The 23,998-nt window shown below is 45.0% G+C and overlaps 1 protein-coding gene across 1 annotated transcript; it reads right to left on the reverse strand.

Moving 5' to 3' along the window:
• Positions 1-19,673: 19,673 nt before the first annotated feature.
• On the reverse strand, positions 19,674-23,603 carry LOC131572848 (myoglobin). The gene is made up of 3 exons (XM_058826242.1): positions 23,435-23,603; positions 21,221-21,443; positions 19,674-20,523 (listed from the first exon to the last, which is right to left on the reverse strand). The coding sequence occupies exons 1-3, from the start codon at positions 23,527-23,529 to the stop codon at positions 20,377-20,379; spliced, it is 465 nt and encodes a 154-aa protein (XP_058682225.1). The 5' UTR covers positions 23,530-23,603; the 3' UTR covers positions 19,674-20,376.
• Positions 23,604-23,998: the final 395 nt, after the last annotated feature.

A 23,998-nucleotide genomic window follows, 5' to 3' on the forward strand; every position in this document is an offset into this window, starting at 1 on the left:
AGGGCAGGGCGAGGAAGTGAGGCAGCCACGTTGGCATTGCGAAGTCATGGCAAAGGCCTGCTGACTGGCCTTTCCTTTGGTCACCAGATGATATCTCAAGGAATGTCTTCCCCTCTCCTGACTGTGATCTGGGACCTCCCACAGATCTCAGGAGAAGGAAATGCATCATACACTGCTATGAGCAGGGCATGTACTCACTTTTGAAACACAAGTTGATGAAACAGACATTTTTAGTCACCTACAGAATTTAAATCTGAAAGCAGTGAAAAAGCACAAAGACTCCTCATTGACCCCTTTGTAGAGGTGTAGCACATGCAAGAGCTGTTATTTCACCTTGATCTCCCAGAGAGGAATACCTCCAGCACAGGCTTTGACAAAGCAGTTCGTAGTAAAACTTTGTTTCCTCCCTCCATAGGATGATCATTGAAGAAAGGGCTGCCCTTGTGCGGTAAAACCCTCACAGATGAAAAAGAACCCAGATGATGGAGAGAACCCAGGTAGCAGCAAGACACTGCTCTGCTAGAGAATGAGCAGATGTGTAAGAAACAAACACCCTTAGTTCAAGTGAGAGCTTACGGATGTCTTCTATCCCTCCTTGGGACTTCACATCTTCCCCAATGAATTTTCTCATTTTAGACAAGAATTTTGCCAAAGAGGAAAATGTCTGAAAGCACCTCATTCATTAATGAGCCTTGAATTTTGATGATTTTCCATGAAACTTCAGACACTGAATTGACTTTTGAAAACAAAATTAGCTTAGGGTCACTAGAACACTTTTTCAACTTCATCCAAATTGGCTGAGTGAAGAAGGAACATTTAAGGACTGAAATTTATGAGAAGGAAATATCATTCTGAAACAAATTTCTACTAAAAAGAAAACTGAAAAAATAGGTGACCTTGCCTGAGAGGTGCTTTAGTAGGGAAGATTTTCTTAGTAAAATAAGAACTGTCTGAGAGGCCCTTCTGCTTTCCCATTCATTTACATTGGGGAAGAAAAAAAAAAAAAAAAAGAAAAAAAAAAAAAGAAAGAAGCTTTCTGTTTCTTAAAAGAACTGAGAAAATTAGTGTATTCCAAAGTAAAATGTTTGGTTTGCATTTTTTCCCATGGTATCTTTTTGTCAACCAGGAATTAAAGGAAAACAGAGGGTGGAACTCCAAACATAATCTGTGCCCCCACCTGCATTTGCCTGGCTCTATACTCCCTACCTCTATCTTTGACCTCAATGGCTATAGGAGAATATGAAGCAAGAACATATAATGCAGCCAGCTGTGTTTTGACTAGATGTATGTGGGATGCTCCAGGACCCCAATACAGCAGAACATCATTAGCAAGTGAGTGATAGAACTATCTCTAAATTAGTTCTGTGTTTTGTGTCTGCCACTGTTCTTAACTAGAAAAGTCCTGTCCTCTTCTATTCCACTCCAACTTTTTACTAAAAGGCCAGAAGGGAAGGAGAGTACCTATTATTTCTAGCCCTGGTAAACTTCAGGTGAAATCTTCCTCTTTTTTCTGCTTAGCCAGAATCAAGAGGAAATCAAATGGCTCTGCTGAGCTGTGCTGATATTGCCAGATACGTCCCCATTTTGCACATCAGACTTGTCCTCTGACTTTCCTCATCACCTGCATGTTGTTGCTTACTGCAGAGCCATATTTGTGCCTTCTAGATGGCTTTTAGTCCGTGCCCTTGATGTATGCTCAAGCCTGCAACCAGAGTCTCCACAGATACAGACACAGTTTCCACAGCCTTTTCCCTTTTGGCGTGTCTAGGGAGGCAGCTGAGGAGACAAAGGCTTTTTGTATATGTGGTACAGTGACTCTTCTCTGCAATATGTTGTGTTCCATCTCAGAAAGCCATCAGATGTAATTTCATGCCATGTCACACAGAGAGAGAAATTACTGCCAGAACTGAGGGCTTTCCCCTATCCTGTCCTGCTTCACACAAGTCAACATTGGTGCTAGGCAAAGCATTAGAAACTGTATGGTAAAGCCTAGATTATGGGAATCTTTCTGAATTTCCAGGCCACAGTGCTTATCTTATCTGTGTCCCATACCAGACAGAATTGTTTTGGTCTGCAGAGAAATTAAACTTGTGATAATACCCTGAAAAGGGACTTGTGATATACTCCAACAGATGCATGGTGTCTTCCAACAAGTCCATTGTGGGGCACAGCCCCAGACCATACCACAAATAAGTGTACAGCCAGCCAAAATGGCTTTAATTTCAGAAGTGAGAAGTCAAGTGAGAGCACTTTGGAAGCCTCGCAGTGCTACACCACAGCAATTATGCAAGACTCACTTGATAAACAGTGCTGTGTTCAAAGTTTGATTCTGGAGTACTTAGAGAAAAGCACAGCTGAGCCCAGAGTTTAGGGTCAGTAGCCTCAGAGGGACCAGATTATGTTGGCACAACACTAACAAGCTTGCAGGGAAAGTTTAGGGACAAACTGGTCTTTGAGACCATGCCAGCAAAGCAGCAACCTCACAAAGGCCTGAAACATGATAACTGGTCCCCCAGTTGTCTGCTGTGATGGGAAACGTCAGAAGCTCATGCCTTGACATGACTCCAGCTGAATATGGGCATTAAGCCAGAAACTGCTCTGTGGTAGGATGTACTGTCTGTCTCTTTGCCAGGAGCTGAGTATGTCAAGAAAGGTCAGGCCAAGGGTGACAAGAGTCAATCTTCAGGTTACCCCAACACAGTTAAAGACAATTTACTTCCTGAAGCCTGGAAGGGTCAGAGAAGAGAAAACACAAAAAGGTGGGCAAAACATGGGAAAAATTAAGCAGACAGGGCTGTCACAGGATAAAGTCTGTCCAGTGGACAGGAAACGTCTCTTTGGGACAGTTTTAAAAGTTTCATTTTCTGCCTGTGTTCCAGAGGCCAGAGGCAAGAGAGTGACTATTTTTAAAGATAAGTTTGACGCATTATGAAGGACCTTGTGTGACATGATAGGATGTTGCAGTCAGGAAATGGACACCCTGACCCAGGAGAAGCATTCCAGCACTGTGCTCCTGAGTTTGGGTTCTGGCTGTCTGTAGGCTTCACTCTCTTTCTCAGGAAGAGACACAAAAAGAAATTAAAAAACCCCAAAGCCAAACCTTTCATTTTACTCAAACAGAAATAATTCAGAGGGAAACAGGAAACTTCGGGAAGCAAACTCAGATGAGCAAAAAAATATCTAAGGGTGTGTGTATGTCAGATGTCCCCTTTAACTGAGTAGTAGTGCTATTCCTGGGATCTGGGACTTGACATCAGGCCAGCAGTAGTAGCTGGGCACCAATGGCCTATGACTTGCAGGATTGATGTGAAAGCACAAGCCCATGCAAGGTATTCCCAAAGTCTGCACCTCCAATTAGGCTGTGAGAATATGTTGCCAGGGTGAGCCCATACTAGCATGTAATCTGATGCAAGCCCAAAAAGCTGGAGGTGTTGATCCTGAAAGTCAAACAAAAACACTGGAAACTAATACCCCAATGATTTGGTCATTTATATATGACCATAAAACTTGAGAAGCTGAACTGTGGTTAAAGAGACAACTTTCCTGTTGGAAGTATAGCCAAGTTCATCTTTGGCCAGAAGCCTTGACTACTTTCCCCAGCCTGGGGACCACATCTTCAGAGTTCATGCCGCATCACAGAAACAGCAAATTGCACATTCAGGCAAAGGGACACTACAAAACAGAAGCCACTAAGAAAGTTGGGATAGTTTCCCACCTGGACAATTACAGTCTCCAGTGTTCTGCTAGAAGGTGGAGTGGCACAAGCCTCTGCTCTGCAGAGAGGAAAATACTGTGAGGGAGATTTCACTTGGTGTTCTTTTTTGCTCCGCTGTATCAGGATTTATTCCGCCTTCATCTTCCCTTCTTCTCTGGTCCACTGTCACCTCCCACCCTGACACAGAAGAAAAGGGCTTTAAGGTGGAAGCTGTGTTATGGAACTTATAAAAACAAATGCTCAGAAGCAAGAAACATCTTGGTCATGACTTCATTAAAAATTAACTGGTGCCAGGTTGTGTTCCCACACTTCAGAACAGAATCGACCACTCTTAAATTGTAGTGCACTCCCTGTCGCTTTTTGACCCAGACCAAAGAGGGGTCCTACCAGACAATGCCTTTAAACAGTCTGTGATTTAGGCCAGGCCAGGAACAATTCTTCATAAAGAGTTTGCAGACAGCCACCCTCTTCTGGAGGGTAGTGAGGTTTAATGCAGACCTTTCCATTCCAGTTCGTTTCAGTGCCAGAGAAAGATCCTACATTTAGTTTTCTAGTACAGCTGCAGCCTACAGTATTGTTCAAGGATCAGAGTAGAAAAGACTACAGGGTTTGGAAATATCTCTCATGCAACCTGCTTATAGTGTAAAACATCATCATCCTTCACATCTCTGTGACAAGGAGAGCTGTGGCTGCTTCCTCCATCTCTGTCTCTGTTTATTAAATTGCTCATTGGCAAACTCATGGGAATAAACCACAACAGGCATAAAACTCACATTTTTGGAAAGTACAGCAGAGAAATAGCAGCACATTTCTAAGTCTAGGGCTCTGGAGTAGCAAAAAGTATATGTAATGGGGAGGAGAAAAAGAAGACTGCTCAAAAAGAAATGAGGTGTGAGGGCAGGGCTAGGTTGCTGACTCTAACCATGAGTCAAGGATCTCATGCCAATTTACATTGCACAGCTGATGCTATTGAAAAAGCCTAAATGTACATGCAAGTCAAGTTACAAACTTTCAGCTCCATTCATCTTTTGCATCAGAAGTACTTGGTGCACAACAGCAGTAAATTAGTGTCAGCTCTCCCACTGAGATAATTCAGAGGATCTTTTCCTGCCCAGCAGGATCTGATTTTTCATGTAGATTCCATATTGTGATTAACATGGAGGCATTTTCTCATTTAACAGGAGAAAAAAAACCCAAAAACACTCTAAAATCTTCAACAATTTCAACAAATAGGGCCTTTTGGGTGGAAAACCTGCTTTTTTTCTTCTTCTCTTCTCAGTGAACTATTAATTTAAATGAAAAACTGTCCCAGCAATGGGCAATGATACAAAGAGATTGACTGATCCACCCTATTTCACCCTCATGTACTTTTTGGGGTACATGTACTTTCTGAGTGAGGCTTGTCAATCGCCTTGGTACTTGATATTGTCCCTACCTCCCACACCACTGATTAGTGTCACTCACTGAATGAGCAGAGAGGGCGCGGAGGCAGATTCTGCCAGCAGCAAGAAGCTTACTTCAAATCAAACTTGAGAAATACAGCCTAAGATTAATGCCATGTAGGTGGAAGGAGGAGGAGAGGAAAACATCTTTTCCTTGAAGGACTCATGGCTTCATGGCTGCTTTTACTTCTTATGAAAAAGAAATTGTCTAGTTTAAGGAGGGGAAGAGAAAAGGTAGGCTGGTTTTTAGAACCACTATGTGGTGCCTTGGTAGTGAAACACCACAGGGTGAAGGGGTGAGGGTTATACCAGGAAACTGCACTAGTTGTGGAGGGTCTCTGTGAAAGCAGGTCATCCATATCCATCTGCCAGAGACAGCTAGATTGTTTTTATGGAATTATTTCCACATGGCAGGAGCCCAGGGGACTCTGCAGCATGGTAGAGAGGAAGGGAAGGAAGAAGGAGAGAAGTGGGAGGCCGGTTTCCATGTCTGCATGTTGACAGCCAACATCTTGGAAGCTCGATGGAGAAGTCTTCTGCTAAATGTTGGCCTAAGAAGAGGTGACATGCGGTAGCTAGAAATGGTGTGGAACTGCAAAGAATTTAACTGGAATCTCTCCAAAGCTTGAGCATGTCTGGGAATTGGAGCTGTGTTAACATGCTGTGAAGGGTTAAATTGGATATTATGGAGTTAAAAGGGGGGTTGGAAGGTCCTAAATCTTACCTGGTTGCGAATGAAGAACAGGAATTATACCTCAGACAGGGATGTGACAGAAATATCTGTGTTGCCCAGTGGTTATTCAGTGCATTTGGAGGCAGGACTTGTCTGGAGTGAGACAGAGACTTACCTGTATGGCATGGGTTCCACCTTCTGCCAAACTTGGCTGATAATATTGCTGAAATAGGCACTGTGAGGCTTAGGAGCGCTTGCAGAAGGGTCCAGGGGAGCCCTAACACCCCAAAGTCAAACAACAGTGAGCCCTCACCACTTCCACTGATGGCAGTGATATCTGAGTGGAGGAAGGGAATAGGGGAGGCTTGCAATGGGGTTGGACTGGACTTTTAAAAGAGCCATATCACTGGAGTGTCATGAGCTTTCACATCTGTAGGATAAGGAGCCTGGACAGTTGAATTTTGATGCGAGAAAGGAAACCTTAAGGGGAGAGAACATAAAAGGCGATGGAGGACTGGGAGAGAGCTCTTAGGGGTAGGCACAGATGCTCCTGCAGTCATTCAGGGGAAAGAGAGTACTTGGAGCAGTAGCTGCTCATCCCAGCATTAGTCATCAGCCCCCAGCCAAAGCCTGTCAGGAGCCCCAGCCAGCTTCAACAGCCCTGGCAGAGGCAAGGGGAGCTGTGCCCTGTGCCTGTCCTGCCTACACCCAGACCCACCTCCTCTGGCCTCTCTTAAAAGCAGCAGATCCTGGGCTAGGCTGGTACATGGACTTCCACGCCCTTCTTGGGGCACTAACTCCAACCCACAAAGCCAGCACTACCGTTAAGAGGCCATTTTGTGAATACATACAATTAGGGATTACAACATACCTTGACTCTGCACCCTCTGACACTGCCAACAAAGCCCTGTTCTGGCAGGAGTCCTTTTCAAGGCATGGATGGGGTTCTCCACATGATGTTCGCACTTTCAGGAACTGATCATTTCACTGCCAAACAAAAGCCATACAGCTGGATTCCATGCACAAATGACTTCAACTAGAAATAGATGTCCAATTAAGGGAAAAGATGCTTCCAAAAATCATTTTGTTTCCTACAGTTTAGAAGATTTCCTTTTTTTTTTTTTTAATTGACATTTCATGCAAAGTAGTTTGGGGTTGGTTTATTTTTAACTGAGTTTGTAAATTCCTACACACTAAGCCCCCAATACAGAAAGAACAGAATCTGCTATTTATTTTTTATTTCTTTTTAATTGCAGAACAGCTATCACATTTTCCACTCCATCTTTTGTCTCAAAGCCTTTCATGCCATTGTAATTCAATAGACTTAAGATCTGTTTATAAGGGAAGCTGCAGAGCTCAGAAGATCCAACACTAAGCAGGCCCTATGAGTTTTTCAGTGCTCTTAAGGACAGAGAAATAAAGAAGAGAAGAAAAAGAGAAGTGAAAGGTTTTCAGATGAGAGGTTAGTGCAATGAAATAGTTTATACCCCTGCTGAAGTTCATCCAACAGTCAAACAAATTACCTGTAATGGGGAAAAAATAATCAGTTCACAAAACAGATTGTTCTGCCCAGCAGAGATCCCTACAGCTTCATGGAAAATCATTCCTCAGAGTTGATGAAGACAACGGGACACATGGAGGAAGAGAAAGCCATTTGGAGCAGGTTCATGTCAGCAGGTGTGATTTCTTGGTCTGTTTTGGTGCCACATCTTTCTTCTCGGCTTATGCATGTTCAATGGCTCAGGACTACTACTCTTCACTAAATGCTGGGGTTTGATGGAGAGGAGGCTCCCCATCCTTCTCAGGCCTCCAGAAACTGAAAAGCCTCCTGGAAGAGCATGTTTTGCCAGAGTGTTGGGCTGGAGTTGTCCAGCTGGTTTGGCACTGGGTTTCATCAGGATTTCCACCCTCTTGCATTTCGTTGTCCTTCACCTGCAAATGCCTGAGCCTTTGGTACAGGGCAACCAAAAACTCAGGAGAGGCCAGTGGGGCAGATGGAGGTGCAAGTGGGTGCCAGAGCATGGAAGGAGGAGAGGGGAGACTGAATTCTCCTTCACCACGCTCAATATAGAATTGAGACACACTGTGTGTCAGCACACTGGCCCTCTCTTGCGGGTGAGGAGAGGGGCTAGGGATATGTGTGGGAGCAGCAAAAGGATGGGAGAGCATGTTTTCCTTGGCGGGGGCTATCCAAGGAGCATCCCTCACACTCCTCCACCATGGCAGGCAGTCGGGATCCCACCGCTGCTCTGCGCTGCACAGCCCCCGCCATCCATCCTCACCCACAGCTCTGCACAGCTCCCCTGACTGTCTGTGGGAGACGATGGGGGAGAAGTGGGGGGGAAGGGGGGAAGAAGCCAAACAGAAAACAAACCAATTACAACAACAAAAAAAGGGGAAAAGAAAAAAAAAAAAAAAAAAGAAGAAACAATCGAAACACTCACCCGCCCCCCTCGGCGGGGGCCGAGGCACCATGGCGCCATCTCGTGGCGCTTCCCCTCAGTGACGGCCTGCGCCATGCCCGCACCGGGGCCTCCGCCTGTGCCCAGAGCCCGCTCCATCCCGCCCCGGGGTGCTGCCACCAAAATGCAAATTCCTGAGTAAAACGCAGAATTCTGAGGAACTGGATTATTTGAAGGGTGGGGGAGTTGGGCGGCAGTGATGACCCCCGAGCAGCGGGATTGAGCGGCCCTGAAACGCGGCTCCCACCCCTCACACACCCCGAGGCAGGGCACTGCAGCCCCTCGGCCGCAAGGCTGAGAATGCTTGTGCGGCTCCCGGCGGCTCAGCTCTGCCAGCGGGCCAGGGAGGAGTTTTCTGACAAAACACACTTCAAATCAACAAATGTCAGTTTGTTAAATCCCCTGCTTTAACTGCTGTGAAGTCAGGTGGTGTGCTGGTAACGAAAAGCCTGAGTAACCATTCCTTTGCTGCATATGCCAGGTGGGAAAATTCTCAGCTGGGAAATTGGATAGCGCTAAGGTCTTCATCTATGGGCAGCTTGCCTTGGCAGAATTGCAGGAAGGTTTCCATGACCAATCATGGAAATTCTGGTCAAAGGAAGAGGGAAGGCAAAATAAAAGTCCTTGTGAGCAGCTGGCAGGCAGCTACTGTCCTCTGTAGCTCACCTCAGGGTGCTTGGTTCACATTTTGAGAAACAATGATGATCCCCAAGCTCAGGAAGACACAACTGTGAAATGAGTTCTCAAGTTTTATTCCAGGCATGGTCCTGAAGTGCAGCAGCAGAACTGAAAGCTCTGGTACCTTCATTTCTGAATTAATTGTTCTTGACCTTCTTAGTCACTGGACTTGATGCAATGAGTCATAGCTGACAGATTATGACCATTTGCATTTGAACTTTTCCCAGGGAATGGTTTGATGCTGTTTGGCTTGACTGGAAATGTGACAATCCAACCCATTATATCTACCAAAATGCGGGAAGTCTTTTGTGACAGTATCAACCACTACATCTTATGTATAACTAAGTGCTCCTCAGATTATATTAGAAAAATAGATTTTTTTTTTCTATAGAAAGTAGTAGTGATCATCTGAGGTCATTTTTTCTGCTCTTCAATACAGCATGGCTGAAGAATTTCCCTTCCATAAACTTCAAGTTAAGCTCACAATGAAGCTCATCTCAAGTGTGTCATTTGGGGTAATTTTCTGCAACTGAATCCATTTTTGTTGCAGTGCTTATCTCCTTTCTCTGGCTGTCCTGTAAGACAAGCTACCTCCTATATTGAAACCTTTTACTTGCTAGAATCACTCTTTGAAGTCCTTTGTGTCATGGTGCCTAGTCCTACAGATAGAGCACACTGGCTTGCACAATTACCCGAAGCAGTTATGTGAAGAACAAGTAGATCCATTTGACTGTATTTTGTGTCTGACTGGTTGCTTCTGTACAGTTTAAAGCTGTGTTGAGTATGAGACCAATGTAATGAAATCATGTCACATTACCTTGTGCAACAGGATGGAGCATCTGGAAGCAAATGAGCAAAGTCTGTCCTTGATTGAAGTGACTGTCCCTTTCTGAAGCGGGTTAAGCCTACAAGAAAAACAGCAGGAGTCAACAGCTGCATATCAGGCAGGCTGTGCTTACACACAGCTTTTCTAGAGGAACTTTAGAAGCTGCACTACAAAGCTGGATGTGGTCTTCTGTAATAGTTACATCAATGCAAAGGTGAACCTCCAGCAGAAGACAGGTGACTTAAGGAATGGTAGTCATGATCTTATTTTTTTTACATTCATGGGGAGTGAAACAGATTCATTTTATCTTATTGGATAAGATAATTTTATCTTATTAGTGCAACTCTTGCTGGCAGCAAATGTCAGCTCAGCAAGGTTGTCTACAGAGCACAGACTATTTATCTTTGGTCTCTTGTGCTTTGTCCTAATACTCAGTCATTCATCCATCAATTATAATAAAGTTAATTCCTCAAATGGATCAAAAGGTTTTCACTGAGGAAGGATTTTTTTCTTTTTGGATAAATGATGTCTTGTTGAGGGCTGGGGAAAATGCTCTACATGAAACTCTGAAGCCAGTCATCTGAATGTGGAATGACATAGCCAACTACTATGTCTCTAATAAAGAAGCAGGTTGAATCTGAAGATATAAATGTCCTTTCCCCAGTTCCAGTTCTCATTTCAGTGTCTGATCAGATCTCCAACATCTGGCTAGATGCTTCTGTGTGAGCAGCTGTTTCACATCTGGGACATTGGACAGTAACAATTAACTGAATGGAAGAAAGAGTCTGAACCAGGAATCACAGCTTTATAGCAATCTTTGTTTGAAAAGAACTTTAGGATTTAATGAAGAGTTGGAAGGAAGAAATCCCTCCTACTTGCACCAAACAATATCTCCTCCAGTAATGCATGTGACAACATCCCAAGGAAATAATGACAAGAAAGAAGAACTAGTCAGTGCTAGTTAAAGTGCTTTTTTTTTTTTTCTTTTCCCATATTTCTTTGCTCAGTTTCCCAGGGGATTTCTTCTTGACCCAGCTGTGCTGTGGTACCAAACATGACTCAAACTGCTACTTGACTAATGTCATCATTTACAGTCTCTCTTCAGTGTGGGTGGGTAAATTTGCTTCCCATCTCTGTCTTTCTTGCAGGCCAAATCCCAATTACTCAGGGAAAAGTAAGCAAATGAACAAGGCATTTAATGACAACTAGTTTAGACTGTACTGGGGAGTTGCATGAATTCCTCCATAGAACAGTCTTCTGAGGGCACAACAGCATACAGCTTAAGAGTGGAGCAGAACTTGGTATCATCCCTTGCCACTAGTATGTCAGCTGCACCACTCGGCTTGGTGTCATCTGCAGAACTGCTGAGGAAGACTTCATCCCACTACCTGTGCCATTACTATTAAATTGTACTAATATTGAATAGTTTTGGTACCTGTGTGGATTTTCCAGGGTTTTGTATGGACTTTTGACCACTCCTGCAAGGGTCAATACGCACTGCAAGGACACCACTCTGCCTTCTCAGGCATACCTAGTGCATCTTTTGCTCTTTTCTCAGTTTGCTCCAGTTCCACTCCAATAAGAACAGCCTAACAGGGAACAACTCTTGTAAGTATGAGCCTTGGTTTACACAGTAATTTGTACTAAAAAATTTCCTATCCAGAATTCTTAGTAGCCATCTATGGTATCCTACCAGGCAGAGAAACCCTGCACTTGGCCAGCTCTGACACCAATCAGCCAAGTGCAGAGGATGCACTTGTTAAATAACTTGTTAGTTAAATAAAATGGTTCATTAAGAAAAAAAAAACAAAAACCCAAACAAACCAAAGCATATCAACAGCTTCCCAAATAAAAGTATCTGGCTGTTTCCTGCCACACTTACCCACCTATAGCAGCTTCATAGTTCTTGTTTAAGGACCACTTGCTGAGATGAGAATGAGTTTGCTGCTGTTAACAGGGGACCATGGCTGACAGTCATATCACATGGATTTAGCCATTACATCTTTGAGGATGCAGAGCTTGGCTACAAGAAGAGCAGTGTCTCCTCTTTGAATTCTCCCCTGTAAGGGGGAGAAATCAAAGAGACTGAATATGCAGCAGGGACTGTAAATGGCAGCAACATTTCCCCAGGAAACCTAGCACCAAGCCCAAAACACCAAAGAAGGAGCCAAAGCCCATGTGGCAGGAACTGGGTAACTGTTGCTGAGCAGAATAGAGCCCACCCTTTGCACAGCAACACAAGCTCATTTTGATTTCCATGGATATCTGCTTCCACTACATCTGCTGTGGGGAATTGCAGTTTGAAGGCTTTAAATAGATTACAGTTATTGCCACAAAAGGCACTAATAAAAGGGGCTCATACTTCAGCTGATGAATAGATGCAGAGCTGATTTCCAAGTTTGTACTGCATCGTGAGCAGAAAGAAATCACTAATCCTAAGCCTGTGGCAAAGAATTTTCTGTATGAATCCAGGTCTTTGAAAGGTCTCACACCCACTGAAATTGATGAGTATTGAGAGGCTGTGTACGTTTGGGGCTCTGGAACAAAACATTTAGTTCTGTGTGTTAACTATAGCCTTTGTGCTGTACATACACACACCCACACACATGGGCTTTCATCACAGAACTAATTGTAGGTAACTGCGGGTAAGCACTTCCAACGGGAGGGAAATTAAATGCCCAAAGAAAGGTTATTCTCTAAATTTATTTCTAAGATGCTCTGCCCTCAAGATACAAGTGATCTGTCTCTCCTCTCTCTCAATAGACACTCTCTAGTGTGTACTATCTCCTATCTCACCAACACCAGTACTTGAAAGGATGCTGTACTCTGCAGCACGTACTCTGTTTTGGTCTATTTCCAATGCTGAGAGGCTCTAACACACTTTTCTCCTTAATTAACCCCCTTACTGATGGTGATGCAGTGTTGTCCATCTCCAACCTGACCATAGACAGAAAGAAAAAGCATTTCCTCCATTTGTTTTTTTCCCTACTGTATGTTGCCAGAAGAATTGGAACTGAAGACCTCCCAGTTATGAGCCAGTGTGTGTATGAACAGGGATGTGATGCAGTCAGGAAAGGAAATATTTCTCAACTGTCCTCCATGAAATCTGTACATTCCTACCAGCCAGGCACAGCTGCAAGCTATCCTCAAATCAGAGCAATAAGGAAAGAAAACCCTCTTTCTCTTGTTGCACTCACACTCTTTCAGAGAGAGCTGTGAGTGAGGGTAAATCCAGATGTTACTGTCAATGAGGTGGGAGGAGAGGTTGGAAGCATAGCTTGCAGGAAAAACAACCCCAGGCTCTCTGAACACCACACAGCAGGCTGTCACAGAGGCTGTTCCCAAGCAGATATCTCATGCTTTACAATATGTCATTTAATGCTAGGCACAGAAGTATCTTCTCCCTCCACTCTCCATTTTTCTTCTCAAAGAGGACCCCCTTGGGAAGGAGTGGTCCCATTAAGACAGTAACATCCTCAAAGGTGTATGAAGGTTTTTAGACAGCCCTGGTTGCTGGAGTAGAAATACTCCAGGCTGAGCCACTTGCCCAGGACTCTGGCACACCTATAGAGAGTCTGGTGGTTTAAAAGGATTCATCCAGTCATATGTTGCAGTATGAAAACCAGCAGTGGGTTTTTTGTTTCTTTTTTAAAGCCTATTCCTTTAGAGACTAGGCACACAATCCAATCAGGCAGGGATCCATCACCGAAACCTGGTCTCCTGAAGGCAAGCCCTTTTCAAAATGGAAAGGCACAGCTCATTTTTAAAAGGCTTATGAGCTGAGTTATTTATGTGTAACAGGCATGCACCTGAACCTTGTTCACTAATCACGCTATTGGACAGAGGTAACTGGAACAGCATTTTTTGGAGGCCAGATTAGGCAAAATATGACTGGATCTGCCAAGATAGGCAGAAGATGGTCACTTCTGTGGATTAGAAATTAAATTAGGCAAAGAAACCCTGGATGGCTTAGTCCCACCCAAGATGGTGGCAAAATGTTAGAAATCAAGGAGGGGATTACAGATTAAATTGCAAGCATGTGCATAATTACACAGGAAAATCTGAAGTTCATGCACGAGGATTTAGGGACCTCTCTTCTTCTGGTGACATATTTAGATATCCATGTCCTTTATTATTTCAGTCTGGGAGTCTTCTTCTCTTTGGAAGTGAGAAGATTAGCAATCTCCCAAGTGCTACCATAGTTCATAGTTCATCCCCAGACAACTTCATGTCAAGTTCAGCCCCAAAGTCCTTAGACTGCTCCATTTTGCATGCAGCATCTGTAATCTGCCTGTAATTTACACTGCACCCGCATTGTGACTGCACGTCTATATACAGGATGTCCTTTGACAACTGCTAAAACACAACCACTTCAAAGCAAGAACTGCTCACTGGCAGATGGCACAACTTCACATGTTTTCCTACACAAAAAGATCACAAACATCCACTGCCCTGCAGTCAGCAGCCTGGCCTAGCGGACAGCTGAATGAAAAAAGCCTGAAAACAATGTGCTCGTGCCTCTCTGCCTCAGTTTACCCTCTAAAATGGGCTTAATTGCACGGTACTGTAGATGGAAAACACAGACAGATCTCTAACTAAGGTCTGTGATAAGAACAGTAGAACAAATTACTCAGGCATATTGTAAGAGGTGTGCTGTTTCAGTATTTTACAGACTGAGAACTTTAAACTGGATGAAACAGAGTTCTTAATTACCATTAGAAATTAGAACAGAGTTTGTCCCAGATGACACCTACAGTCAACAAGTTTCTGATATAAAACAGATAAGGAAGCTATGACTCTGCTCAACTAGAAAAAACATAGTAGGGAATATGTTAAGAATTCTTTTCTAATTACTCTTCTTGTTATGAGCTAGCAATTTTTGACTGTTATGAAGAACTCTATCTCAGGACAGAGGATTTTGACTGAAAAGGAAAATAATTGACGACTTTATGCACTGAGTAATCATTTCTCATCTGTAGAGGGAACATAGCAAAAGACATAGGGACACCAGCTTAAATGTGAGATGCTAAAATTAGCTGGGAAATTAGTTGAGTTAGCAAAACATGCTATTATCAAGGCAAAAACAAAATGTGCAAAAAGTTTCTTTCTCATGATTTATGGGTCAGCTTTTTGAAAGCATCACATCCATAATCGTAGCACCATGAGAATACTCCATCTTTCTTCCCATACAAAAGCACACCAATTAGCAGCTTGAGATAGGAAACTCCCTCCATTGCATTACAGCAGAAGTGTTGTCAGAATGATGCTATTGCTCTTCAGAAGGCACTAATAGAGTAAATAGCCGTGGGGGGGGGAAACAGTTGTGCCTCTATTTCCCACCTGTATTTAATTTTTCTTTCTTCTTTACAAACCCCACAGATTCATTTGCCCTCAGAGGGGGAGCTGAGGGCTGCAAGTGTGGCTCTTGGTGTGCTCTGCCTCCTTTTCCACCATCTCTGGACAGCTTGTCTGAGCGTGACTGGTGCAAATGCTTTGCTCAGCCACAGACTCTGCAGGGACACCATATGGCTGCTTTACACAAAACTCTGTGGTATTTTTACTCCTTTATACCCAACCAACTCACAGTTAATCCATGGCATCCCTCAAAGGGCACCAGACTATTCATCCAGCTGAGTGAAAAAACACAGACTCGCTTTGACACTGTATCAGCTAACTCTCCAGATAACCCCAAAGCTTGCCAAGAGGACAAGCCTGATGTCATGAAAGCCCTGAGCAAAGCAATCCCAGATCTTTGTGAGGGTATTAGCTCCAGGAATTTTCCACCCCTCTGGTGGGAGCTTGGATGCTGGAATTTATCTTGAATAAGGAAACATGTTAAGGGAGGACAGAAGATATAAAAACTTAATAAAAGCACCATTAATGATATATACTGGGAAGTAACAGAAGATCCACAAGCTAAGCATGGAGACATAGAGAGTTAAGTTCTAATAATCCAGAAGGTATTCCACCCAAATCTATTCTAACACTTGAACATTTGAACCTGCTTTAAGGACAATCTAAAATAAGATCAGGCAACCAGCAGCTGCATTCATACTTAGCTTTCCTTAGAGAAGGGAAGTGGGAAACAGGCATAATTTCCTTTAAGCTGTCCTCCAGACATAAGGTGCAGCTAAGATACACACCAGTATGTATCTGTCCCCATCCTAAATACACATTGCCTTGTCCATGCAACTACCAGCTATGCTGGCATGCCCCATGCCAGGGCTTGCCTTGCCTTGCCTAGGAGAGCCCCAGACCTGCCTGTCTGACATGGCTTATCACGGGTGGTCACTACAGGGCTGGAGAGAAAGGTGGAGGCAGCCTGTTCTGTTTGTTTATTTTCAGGAGATGAAAGCCAAACTGGGAAAGGACTTTGGTAAAGTGCAGTCAAGTGACTATAAAGTACTGCTTTAAAAAGCCACAAGGTCACCTTTACTGGCATTTGGATAAGGATTTTATAGAAGTCACAGGACTGGGAGATGGACTTGTTGTGCCTATGATCACAGGAGAGGGAGGGATTTATGTTCTGGTTAAGAATGCTGTATTGTTGTGACTCTTTTATGTTCATGAATTCTCATTTATTAGGCTGTTGGATAAAAGAGGCTGATTGGGCTTTTTCTTCTCACTTACTTAGTTCCAGGTGACTTCCTTGACTCTGTTGGCACAACTTTGTGAAATTTAACAGCCCTGCTACCCACCAGTATTCCCCAGCTGTCCTGTCCTCATGTACTCTGTCTTCTCACTTGGTTAGACCTTAGCTATTTCAAGGCTGCACTTCATTTGAACACAATGTGAGAACTCATATATATCATCCTCTCAGGTGAAGAATGCTGGAATCTGAAGGACTTAGACAGATGGGCTTTGCTATGATGTGTGTTTTGAAGCTGGTGCTTGTGTACAGATATATGTTTGTGTCCGTGTGTGTGTGTGTGTGTGCTCAGTCTGAGAAGCAATACAGACTCTGATTGTTAAGCCCTGCACAGCCTAGAAAAGCAGCCTTGAGCAAACCTGAGATGAATGAGTCCAGGAAGGAGGACATGCTCTGATGCCATGAACCTTCTAGAAAAAATATTATGGGCAAGCATGTCTACATCAAAAAAAACCACCTGGTTCCACTACCTCTTTTTCTAAGTGGCATAACACACAGGACAGGTTTTGGCCAGGTGGTAGAAACAATAGGGGTCATGACAAAAATAATCCTCATCTGAAAGTATGTAGTATAGGTGAGCATTTGTCTCTTTATTAAGTTAATATCATATAAGCATTACATCCTTCAGGCACTGTCTGTGCTTCAATTCTCAGAAACCAGACTTATCTGTTCAGTGACTATTACAAGGATTAGAAACATCCCTGCCCTTTCCTCCCATTAGCCCTGCAGGGAGATGCAAATATGAAGAATGTCACAAGCTTCACGTTAATGTGCTAAATATTTAAAATAATTAGTCATCGGAGCCCTATCCCTTTCTCCCACTGAGGTGACCAAGAGACAGGTCACAGGATTAATAGTATGGTCCCAGCACTTGTTCTGTGATGCCACTTGACGCTGGCAGGTGTATTGGAGTCAGGCAGGATCAGCAGGCAGAGGGAAAGACAAGGCGGACAGGCACCACAGCCTGCAGTGTTGTTGCACCCTGGCTGGGGCTGACAGCTCATTTGCACAGCAAGGGCCTGCTCCCCTCGTCTGGGATTCTGATGAGTGGCTGGTGTCTGACACTGAAGCCCAAGAGAGCTCAGACAGGTCACTGGCTCGGTGCCATGGGGAGTTCTGCCATGCAATGGAAACCGCAGCAGGGTGAGGGGCCACAGGCCCGACCTGGCTGCAGTCGGTGCGTACGTGCTGGAGCAAGGAGGCTGGCAGCCACACAATCCACATCCCATCGTGTGACTGACACCACATGGTCCCAGCAGGGAGGGGGTTGGAGACAAGTCCCTGGGACCCATCCACCTGATGTAAAGCTATTCCTGGAAAGGAAGGAGGAAAATGTTTGGGCTTGCGCTGATATTGTTTATCTCCACAAAAGAACTTTGTCCCATATATGAACCAGAAAAGCTTTACGTGCTAGCAGCAGAGTGAAAGGGTCCAACAAAGACTCTGAATCAATACAGCACGGAGCTAAAAAATCCTTTCCCTGCCATCCCCTTTGCTCTAGGACACTTCCCCTGCCCTTAAAGCAGGGGCCGTTGCAGTAGTTTTATAGGCTCTGTGGGAATTACATACATCCCTGCAGTTTTGTCAGGACTTGGCCAAGGGCATACTCTGTGCCTAGAGTAGCAAAGGTGCAGAGGTGTGGATTTCACCACAAACATCCCAAATCACTGAGCCTGCTGGAGTTACCTTCACTGTTGTTGGTACCCAAACGTGCTGGTTCATCTCGGCTTGCACATCTTCACTGAGCCATAGGCACAACCAGAAAACCTCTGTCAGGCCCTACATCTGACCAGCAGATTTAAGGATGGTCCCTAGTGCACTGACACAGTGGGGTGAGGCAAGCAGAGAGAAGGTCAGTGCTCCCAAGGGACTGACATTTAGTCCAGGTACCTAATAACCGGTAACTAGGCACAACACACATGCAAACTCTCCCTCCTCCACCACACTCCTCTACATAAAAATATCTAGACAACTCCAGTCCCACTCAGACTGATGGAGGCAGCTGCTGTAGCAGAGCTTTTAATCCTGAAGCAGAGTCTGTTGTCACTGGCAGGAAATCTTATTGTGTTGGACAAGCAATCCTAGACCTTAATTAAATATACTGCCCTCCCCACAAAACCAGGCAGACTAGATTGGAGTCAGATGAAGCACACTGCTTAAGCCAGGGACCACCTGGCTGTAACTTCATCTAGGTGATAGCATATGCCTTTGTGACCCCCTCTGAAAGGTTGAAACACCAAGCAAGCTCCCAGAGGTAAAGTGAGGATTTGTAAACAGCAAGAAATCAGATATGCACCATGCTGGGAAGGAATTTATTGTTCCTTCTCCTTTCAGAGACTGAATTCTTTTGGCCTTTGCCCTGACCAAAGACACAGCAGATCATGCTGATTCAGGATTGATTTTTAAGGGAGGTGGTGGCTCCTTCACTGTCTCCACTGCACACAGCATAGCAGGGAGTACCTTGAACTGGGTCCTGCTAGTAGCTCCTGTAACTGAGCACCTCATTTCTCTTCCTTGTGCTTGCCCTCACAATGTCTCTGTGAGATAAGGTACATTACTTTCTCCACGTGAAAAAGAGCGGCTGTGTCACTTCCATGCATTTCCCCTAGCCACAACCTTGTGGTATTGGGATGGGGAGAGGCTGACAGGCAGAGGGAGGCATCTTGCCATTACGTCTGTCCCTTAAGGTCCTCCACAGGATGCAGGTGTACATCTGGAAACAGTGTGGCATGCACTGCAGAGGCACCTCAGCAAAAATTCAAAAGGCTGCAAAGACCAGAGTTTGGGTCTTTAGAACACATGCTGCCATTGCAGCCTTCCACCTGAGCTGATCATCCCTCCTTTCCAGTGTCTGGAGAGAGCAATGCACTGCATTGCTGCTGGGACCAAAGGCTGCTTCCACATGCCACCTCCCCATAAATGAACATGGGACCTTCCCCCAGCACAGCAGTGGCCACGGCCTTTAGTCAGGGAGCACTTCTCTCAGCTCCAAGGCACTGAGCTGAGGCTGCCATCTTGTGCTGTGAGGTCTGGTCATCAGGTCATGTCCCCATGGTGACATCTGAATGCCCCAAATCCCTGGCTATGACAGATGCCACATGTTGCTCAGGTCATAGACTGACAGTGCAGGTTGCTCTGCAGCCAGATATGTATGCAAAACACCTTTCCATTTTCTCCTTCTCCCTAGTTCTCACTGGGGTGTTTGTACAGCCAGGAGCAAACACACGATTCTGGTGCAGGGATTTTTATTTTCTGAGAAACACGAACTTCACTTCTCAGTGCAACAGACATTCAGACACATAGTGGTGGCTGCTAGAAGCCTACAGATCACAGGGAGTACTACTCTTTATAGTTTTGCTAATGCAAGTTTAACAACTAAACCCTCCAGGGCTGGCAGGCACTGGAGACTGACTGGCTGCATTCACCCCCACAAAGCAAGGTAACACTGTGCTGGAAGCTCTCCATAGTAAGCTGCTAACTGTTTCACCTGTGGGAGGAATGGGATGCTGTGTCCCTGCTTCCCATTCTCACATCTCTCATTTGAGTCATTCCTTCACTCATTCACCACACTCAACACTTCCCTTGATCCTCCACATCCCTTCATCTTTGGCCATGCCATTTGCCTCTCAGATGAGACTGAGTTTCAGGGAGAGAGAGAGAAAGGGGATAAGATAGGCTGAAGCTCACAGATAACCCCTAATGTTATTTTTCCTAAGAAAGCAGAATATTTCTTTTGTATACATGAAGCCAGGAAATGACAGTTTATCACGGATATCACTCTGAGTGCCCCTATGCTGCCTGGAGTGACTCTTGGCCTCTCATCAAAGCTTTCCCACACATCAGAGATGGCCAGTTGTGAGATGTCCAAAATAGCGCTGGGGAAAGATGCGTGGCCAGGCTCTCCATCGTGGTGCTCCTTTGTGCGTATGTGCTAACCCTGGAAACCGAACTCCTTGTACTTGCTGGCCATATCATTTCGGAACAGCTCCAGAGCCTTCTTCATTGCAGCCTGGGAATCAGCCCCAAAGTCTGCAGCATGTTTTTCAGCAATGACCTTGATAATGACTTCAGAAATGAACTGAGAGGAAGGAAAGAGAGAAAGAAAAACTGAAGGGACACTCAAGGTTTATTTTCAGAAAAGCCAGACTAAGAAATAGGTTGCAGAGCCTGGAAATATCTCCGAGCTAATTCAGTAGGCCTTCCTGCAGCCTCTGGAGAGACAGTGAGGTCTACTATGCAAGGAGCCTGGGCTAGGCAGAAGCACTGGGCTCTATTCCTAGCTCTGATGCTTATCTGCTTCATAACCTTGAGCAGACCATGGCCCTATCCACTTTTTGTCTGCTTCATCCATTAAGACGGCAAATTCATGTCCTGTGTTTGTATAACACTTAGTTTTATGGGTCTTGGTCTGCAATGGATTCCCCAAGGCTTACTCTAAAACTGTATGTCCCCTGTGTCCAGTCACTGACAGTCCTTATGTAATGCAGTTTCCCAGGCATGCATAGGCTGCATGGGCTGGTTTATTGTTGCCAAGGGTTGGTCAGACTGTGTGTGGTATTTGGAATGGGAAATCTAAACTTGGATATTCACATACCATTTGCATACTGTGAGCTTTTTCTGTGTCTCCTCCTGCTTGTACACACAGACCTTGGACTTGAGGGAGAGCTCACTGAAGTCCAACTAGTCATCAGTAAATGAAAGCCCAACTCTCACATAGCTGTCTTGCACACATTCACTACACATCAGACACTGAGACTCCCTGCCCTTTTCCATACCTCCAGATATTTGACAGGGATTTTGTGCTTGGTTGCATGGGTCTGAGCCAGGGGCTTCAACTCGGCCTCATGATTACCCTTCGCCTTCAGGATTTTGCCCAGTTGGGTAAGAACAGTAACTCCATGTTTCTTCAGATCTTCAGAGCCCTTCATCGCATCAGGGGTCTTCAGGCCTTTGAACTTTTCAAAGCGATCAAGGGTCTCAGGATGGTCCTGAAACAGTCTGTGGACAAAAGCAGAGGGACTTTGGAGAGAAGAAGCTCCTGACATACCTCCCTTTGAGTACTCAATCTACTTTAACCCTGTCTTCTTACCCATTTCTGAAGACGATCACCACTCTCTATTTCCCTTCCCTCTGGTCATGACAGAGACAGTGCCCCCAACTAAAGCAACAGAGGAAGTGTCTGTATTTTTTCCATGTAGTTCTGATAATTCTTTGGCACCTATCCCCTGGATTATGTCAACAGTTTAAAGACAGAGACAAGAGCCTAGGCTAGTCACGATACTGAGACGTGAGTTCTTGTATTCATGTGAAGAAAGACCAAAAGCAAACAAAACTGCCTGTCTTCGCCAATTTACTGTTGTTAGAGAGCCAGCCTATAGACCCCTGCCTCTCACATGAAGTCTCTTATCAGCCCATGATTTGTTGGCCAGGAAATGAGAGCTCTACAAGCTTCTCGTAGCAAAAACAAAAGGGAAAAAGGGGGAAAAAAAAAAGAAAAAATAAAAAGCAGCCCCCAGCCTTAAGTCCCTTGTATTTGGAGATTGTGTTTTCTTGAATGTCATCTGGATGGAGAGTTTATTGTGCCCTCAAACCCTATGATTGCAGACACAGAAGAATTTGGTTCCTGATCTTTCTCACCCGCTTTCCCCTGCCTCTCTCCTCCCTCAGAAACTCCTTGGAGGAGACCTGGGTTGCCAGAGGAGCACAAAGTCATAGGGTGACATCTATTTATTTAATGCCATGCTCTACTCTGTGATACTTGTAAGAAAAGTCAATTTTTCCATTTGGAACTGCTTTTATTAGCATGTGGCAAATTCAGAGCCAAAGAAGCCACTTCAGAGATGGATGGGTGAGGATGGCTCAGGTTCCTGCTACCCCTTCAGCATGCCTGCTCTGGATCACAAGAGGGGAAAGCCATCATATTTCCACCCACTTCATTCCCACTCCATTCCCTTCCCTTCAAATGGCAGCTGATCTGGGACATGATAAAGCAGGTACAGAAAAGAGCCCCCTGCTCTGGCTCGTCTTTGAAAAACATTTGCCAAAGTTTTGCAGTAGATATACATGGAGGGATGGGCTCCTTGCCTTAGCCATGCTTAGGGTAGAAAATCCCCCACGCAGGTGCCAGATCCCCACCGCTGTCCTCAGTGTCTGTACCCTTCCAGCACATTTGGGTGTGCACAGTCTAAGAGAAAAGCTGAAGAGAATCTCCTCAAAGTCTGCATCCTCTCTGATCTTATGGGACAACCTAGGCTCCAGTGTCCACCTAATTTTCTTTCCCACTTTGCAGTATCTGGGGTGTTCACCACTCTGAGTGTCAGGATCACAAGGACAACATGGAGGATGGGGTCCTCTCAGCTGGACACCTCATAAGCACTTCTAACACCGGGATAATGGAGGAGGGAAGTAAGGGGAAGGATGTGCCTCATTTTATACTCAGACATGAAATTCATCATGAGGTAGTGGACAAGCGTTATCACACACATTTCTGGCCAAAAAGCAGGATGGGCAGGGCTCTGCCAGGTGAGACTAAAGTGGGGAGAGGAAAACACTCAGGTACTTTAATTTTACTGAAATAGATTCCAAGAAAATTGCCACAGAGGGTATGTTCCTCTCCTTTCATTCCTTCTCTGCCTCCCCATATTGTTTCTGCAGAGCATCTGAAGCCCCATGACACGCACTTTGCTCCAGCATTTCTCACTGTAGTGCCTGGGAAATGAGGATCCCAATAGAGTTTGGCCACCAGAGGCAGAGACACAAAGCACAGCCATGTGTTAAAAGCAGCACTGATCTGCTCCTGCACCCATAGAGAGATGCAAAGACACAAGCAAAGCCACTTTACACATTGAGTAACTTCTAACACAGAAAATAGCAATAGAAAAGCTACCACCCTGCAAGAAAGAAAACACCTTGTTGAAATAAACCCTGACAAGCATGTCTCTCATCAAAAGTTCTTAGCTTTACTCTTAGAACTGAAGTTCCTTGCCTACCTCATTAAAACTTCATGGCCATGGCCAGCAAGGTCGGACTCCACCTTTCCCCAGATGGTCAGGACTTGCTGCCATTCCTGGTCACTGAGCCCCATGGTTCACCAAAGACAGGTCCTGAGTGCTTCCTGCAGCCGTTTGTCTGTCCCCAAAGGGTAGCTGGAGAGCTCACCCGTGGGATTTATAGCCCCTGCCCACAAACCTACACCTGTCAATCATCAGCAGGACTTCTTGCTCTCTTTCAGGCTTGTCTAACCTAATCAGCCTCCCTGTTTTTTCCTAGGAAGCTATTTTGGGTCAGGTACTATTGTGGGTGCCACTGATGGCATAATTTCTGCTTTTCGTATTGGACTGGCACATGTCCCACTCTAGACAGAAAGGGCACTGCCAGAATGCTGTGCCAGGAGCCTGTCCCAGGTTCCCAAGGACCCAGAGACAGTGTCAAGCTTTATGCCAGGAGATTCCTGAAGAGTATAGTCATCTACAAGACCACCCTGCTTCCCTCTCCCCTGGCCTGCCAAGGGCAGGCAGGAGAAAAGGCCGGGGCAGCCAGTGGCATTGACTCCA

Source organism: Poecile atricapillus, chromosome Z, assembly GCF_030490865.1.
Source record: "Poecile atricapillus isolate bPoeAtr1 chromosome Z, bPoeAtr1.hap1, whole genome shotgun sequence".
Classification (NCBI taxonomy): Eukaryota; Metazoa; Chordata; class Aves; order Passeriformes; family Paridae; genus Poecile; species Poecile atricapillus.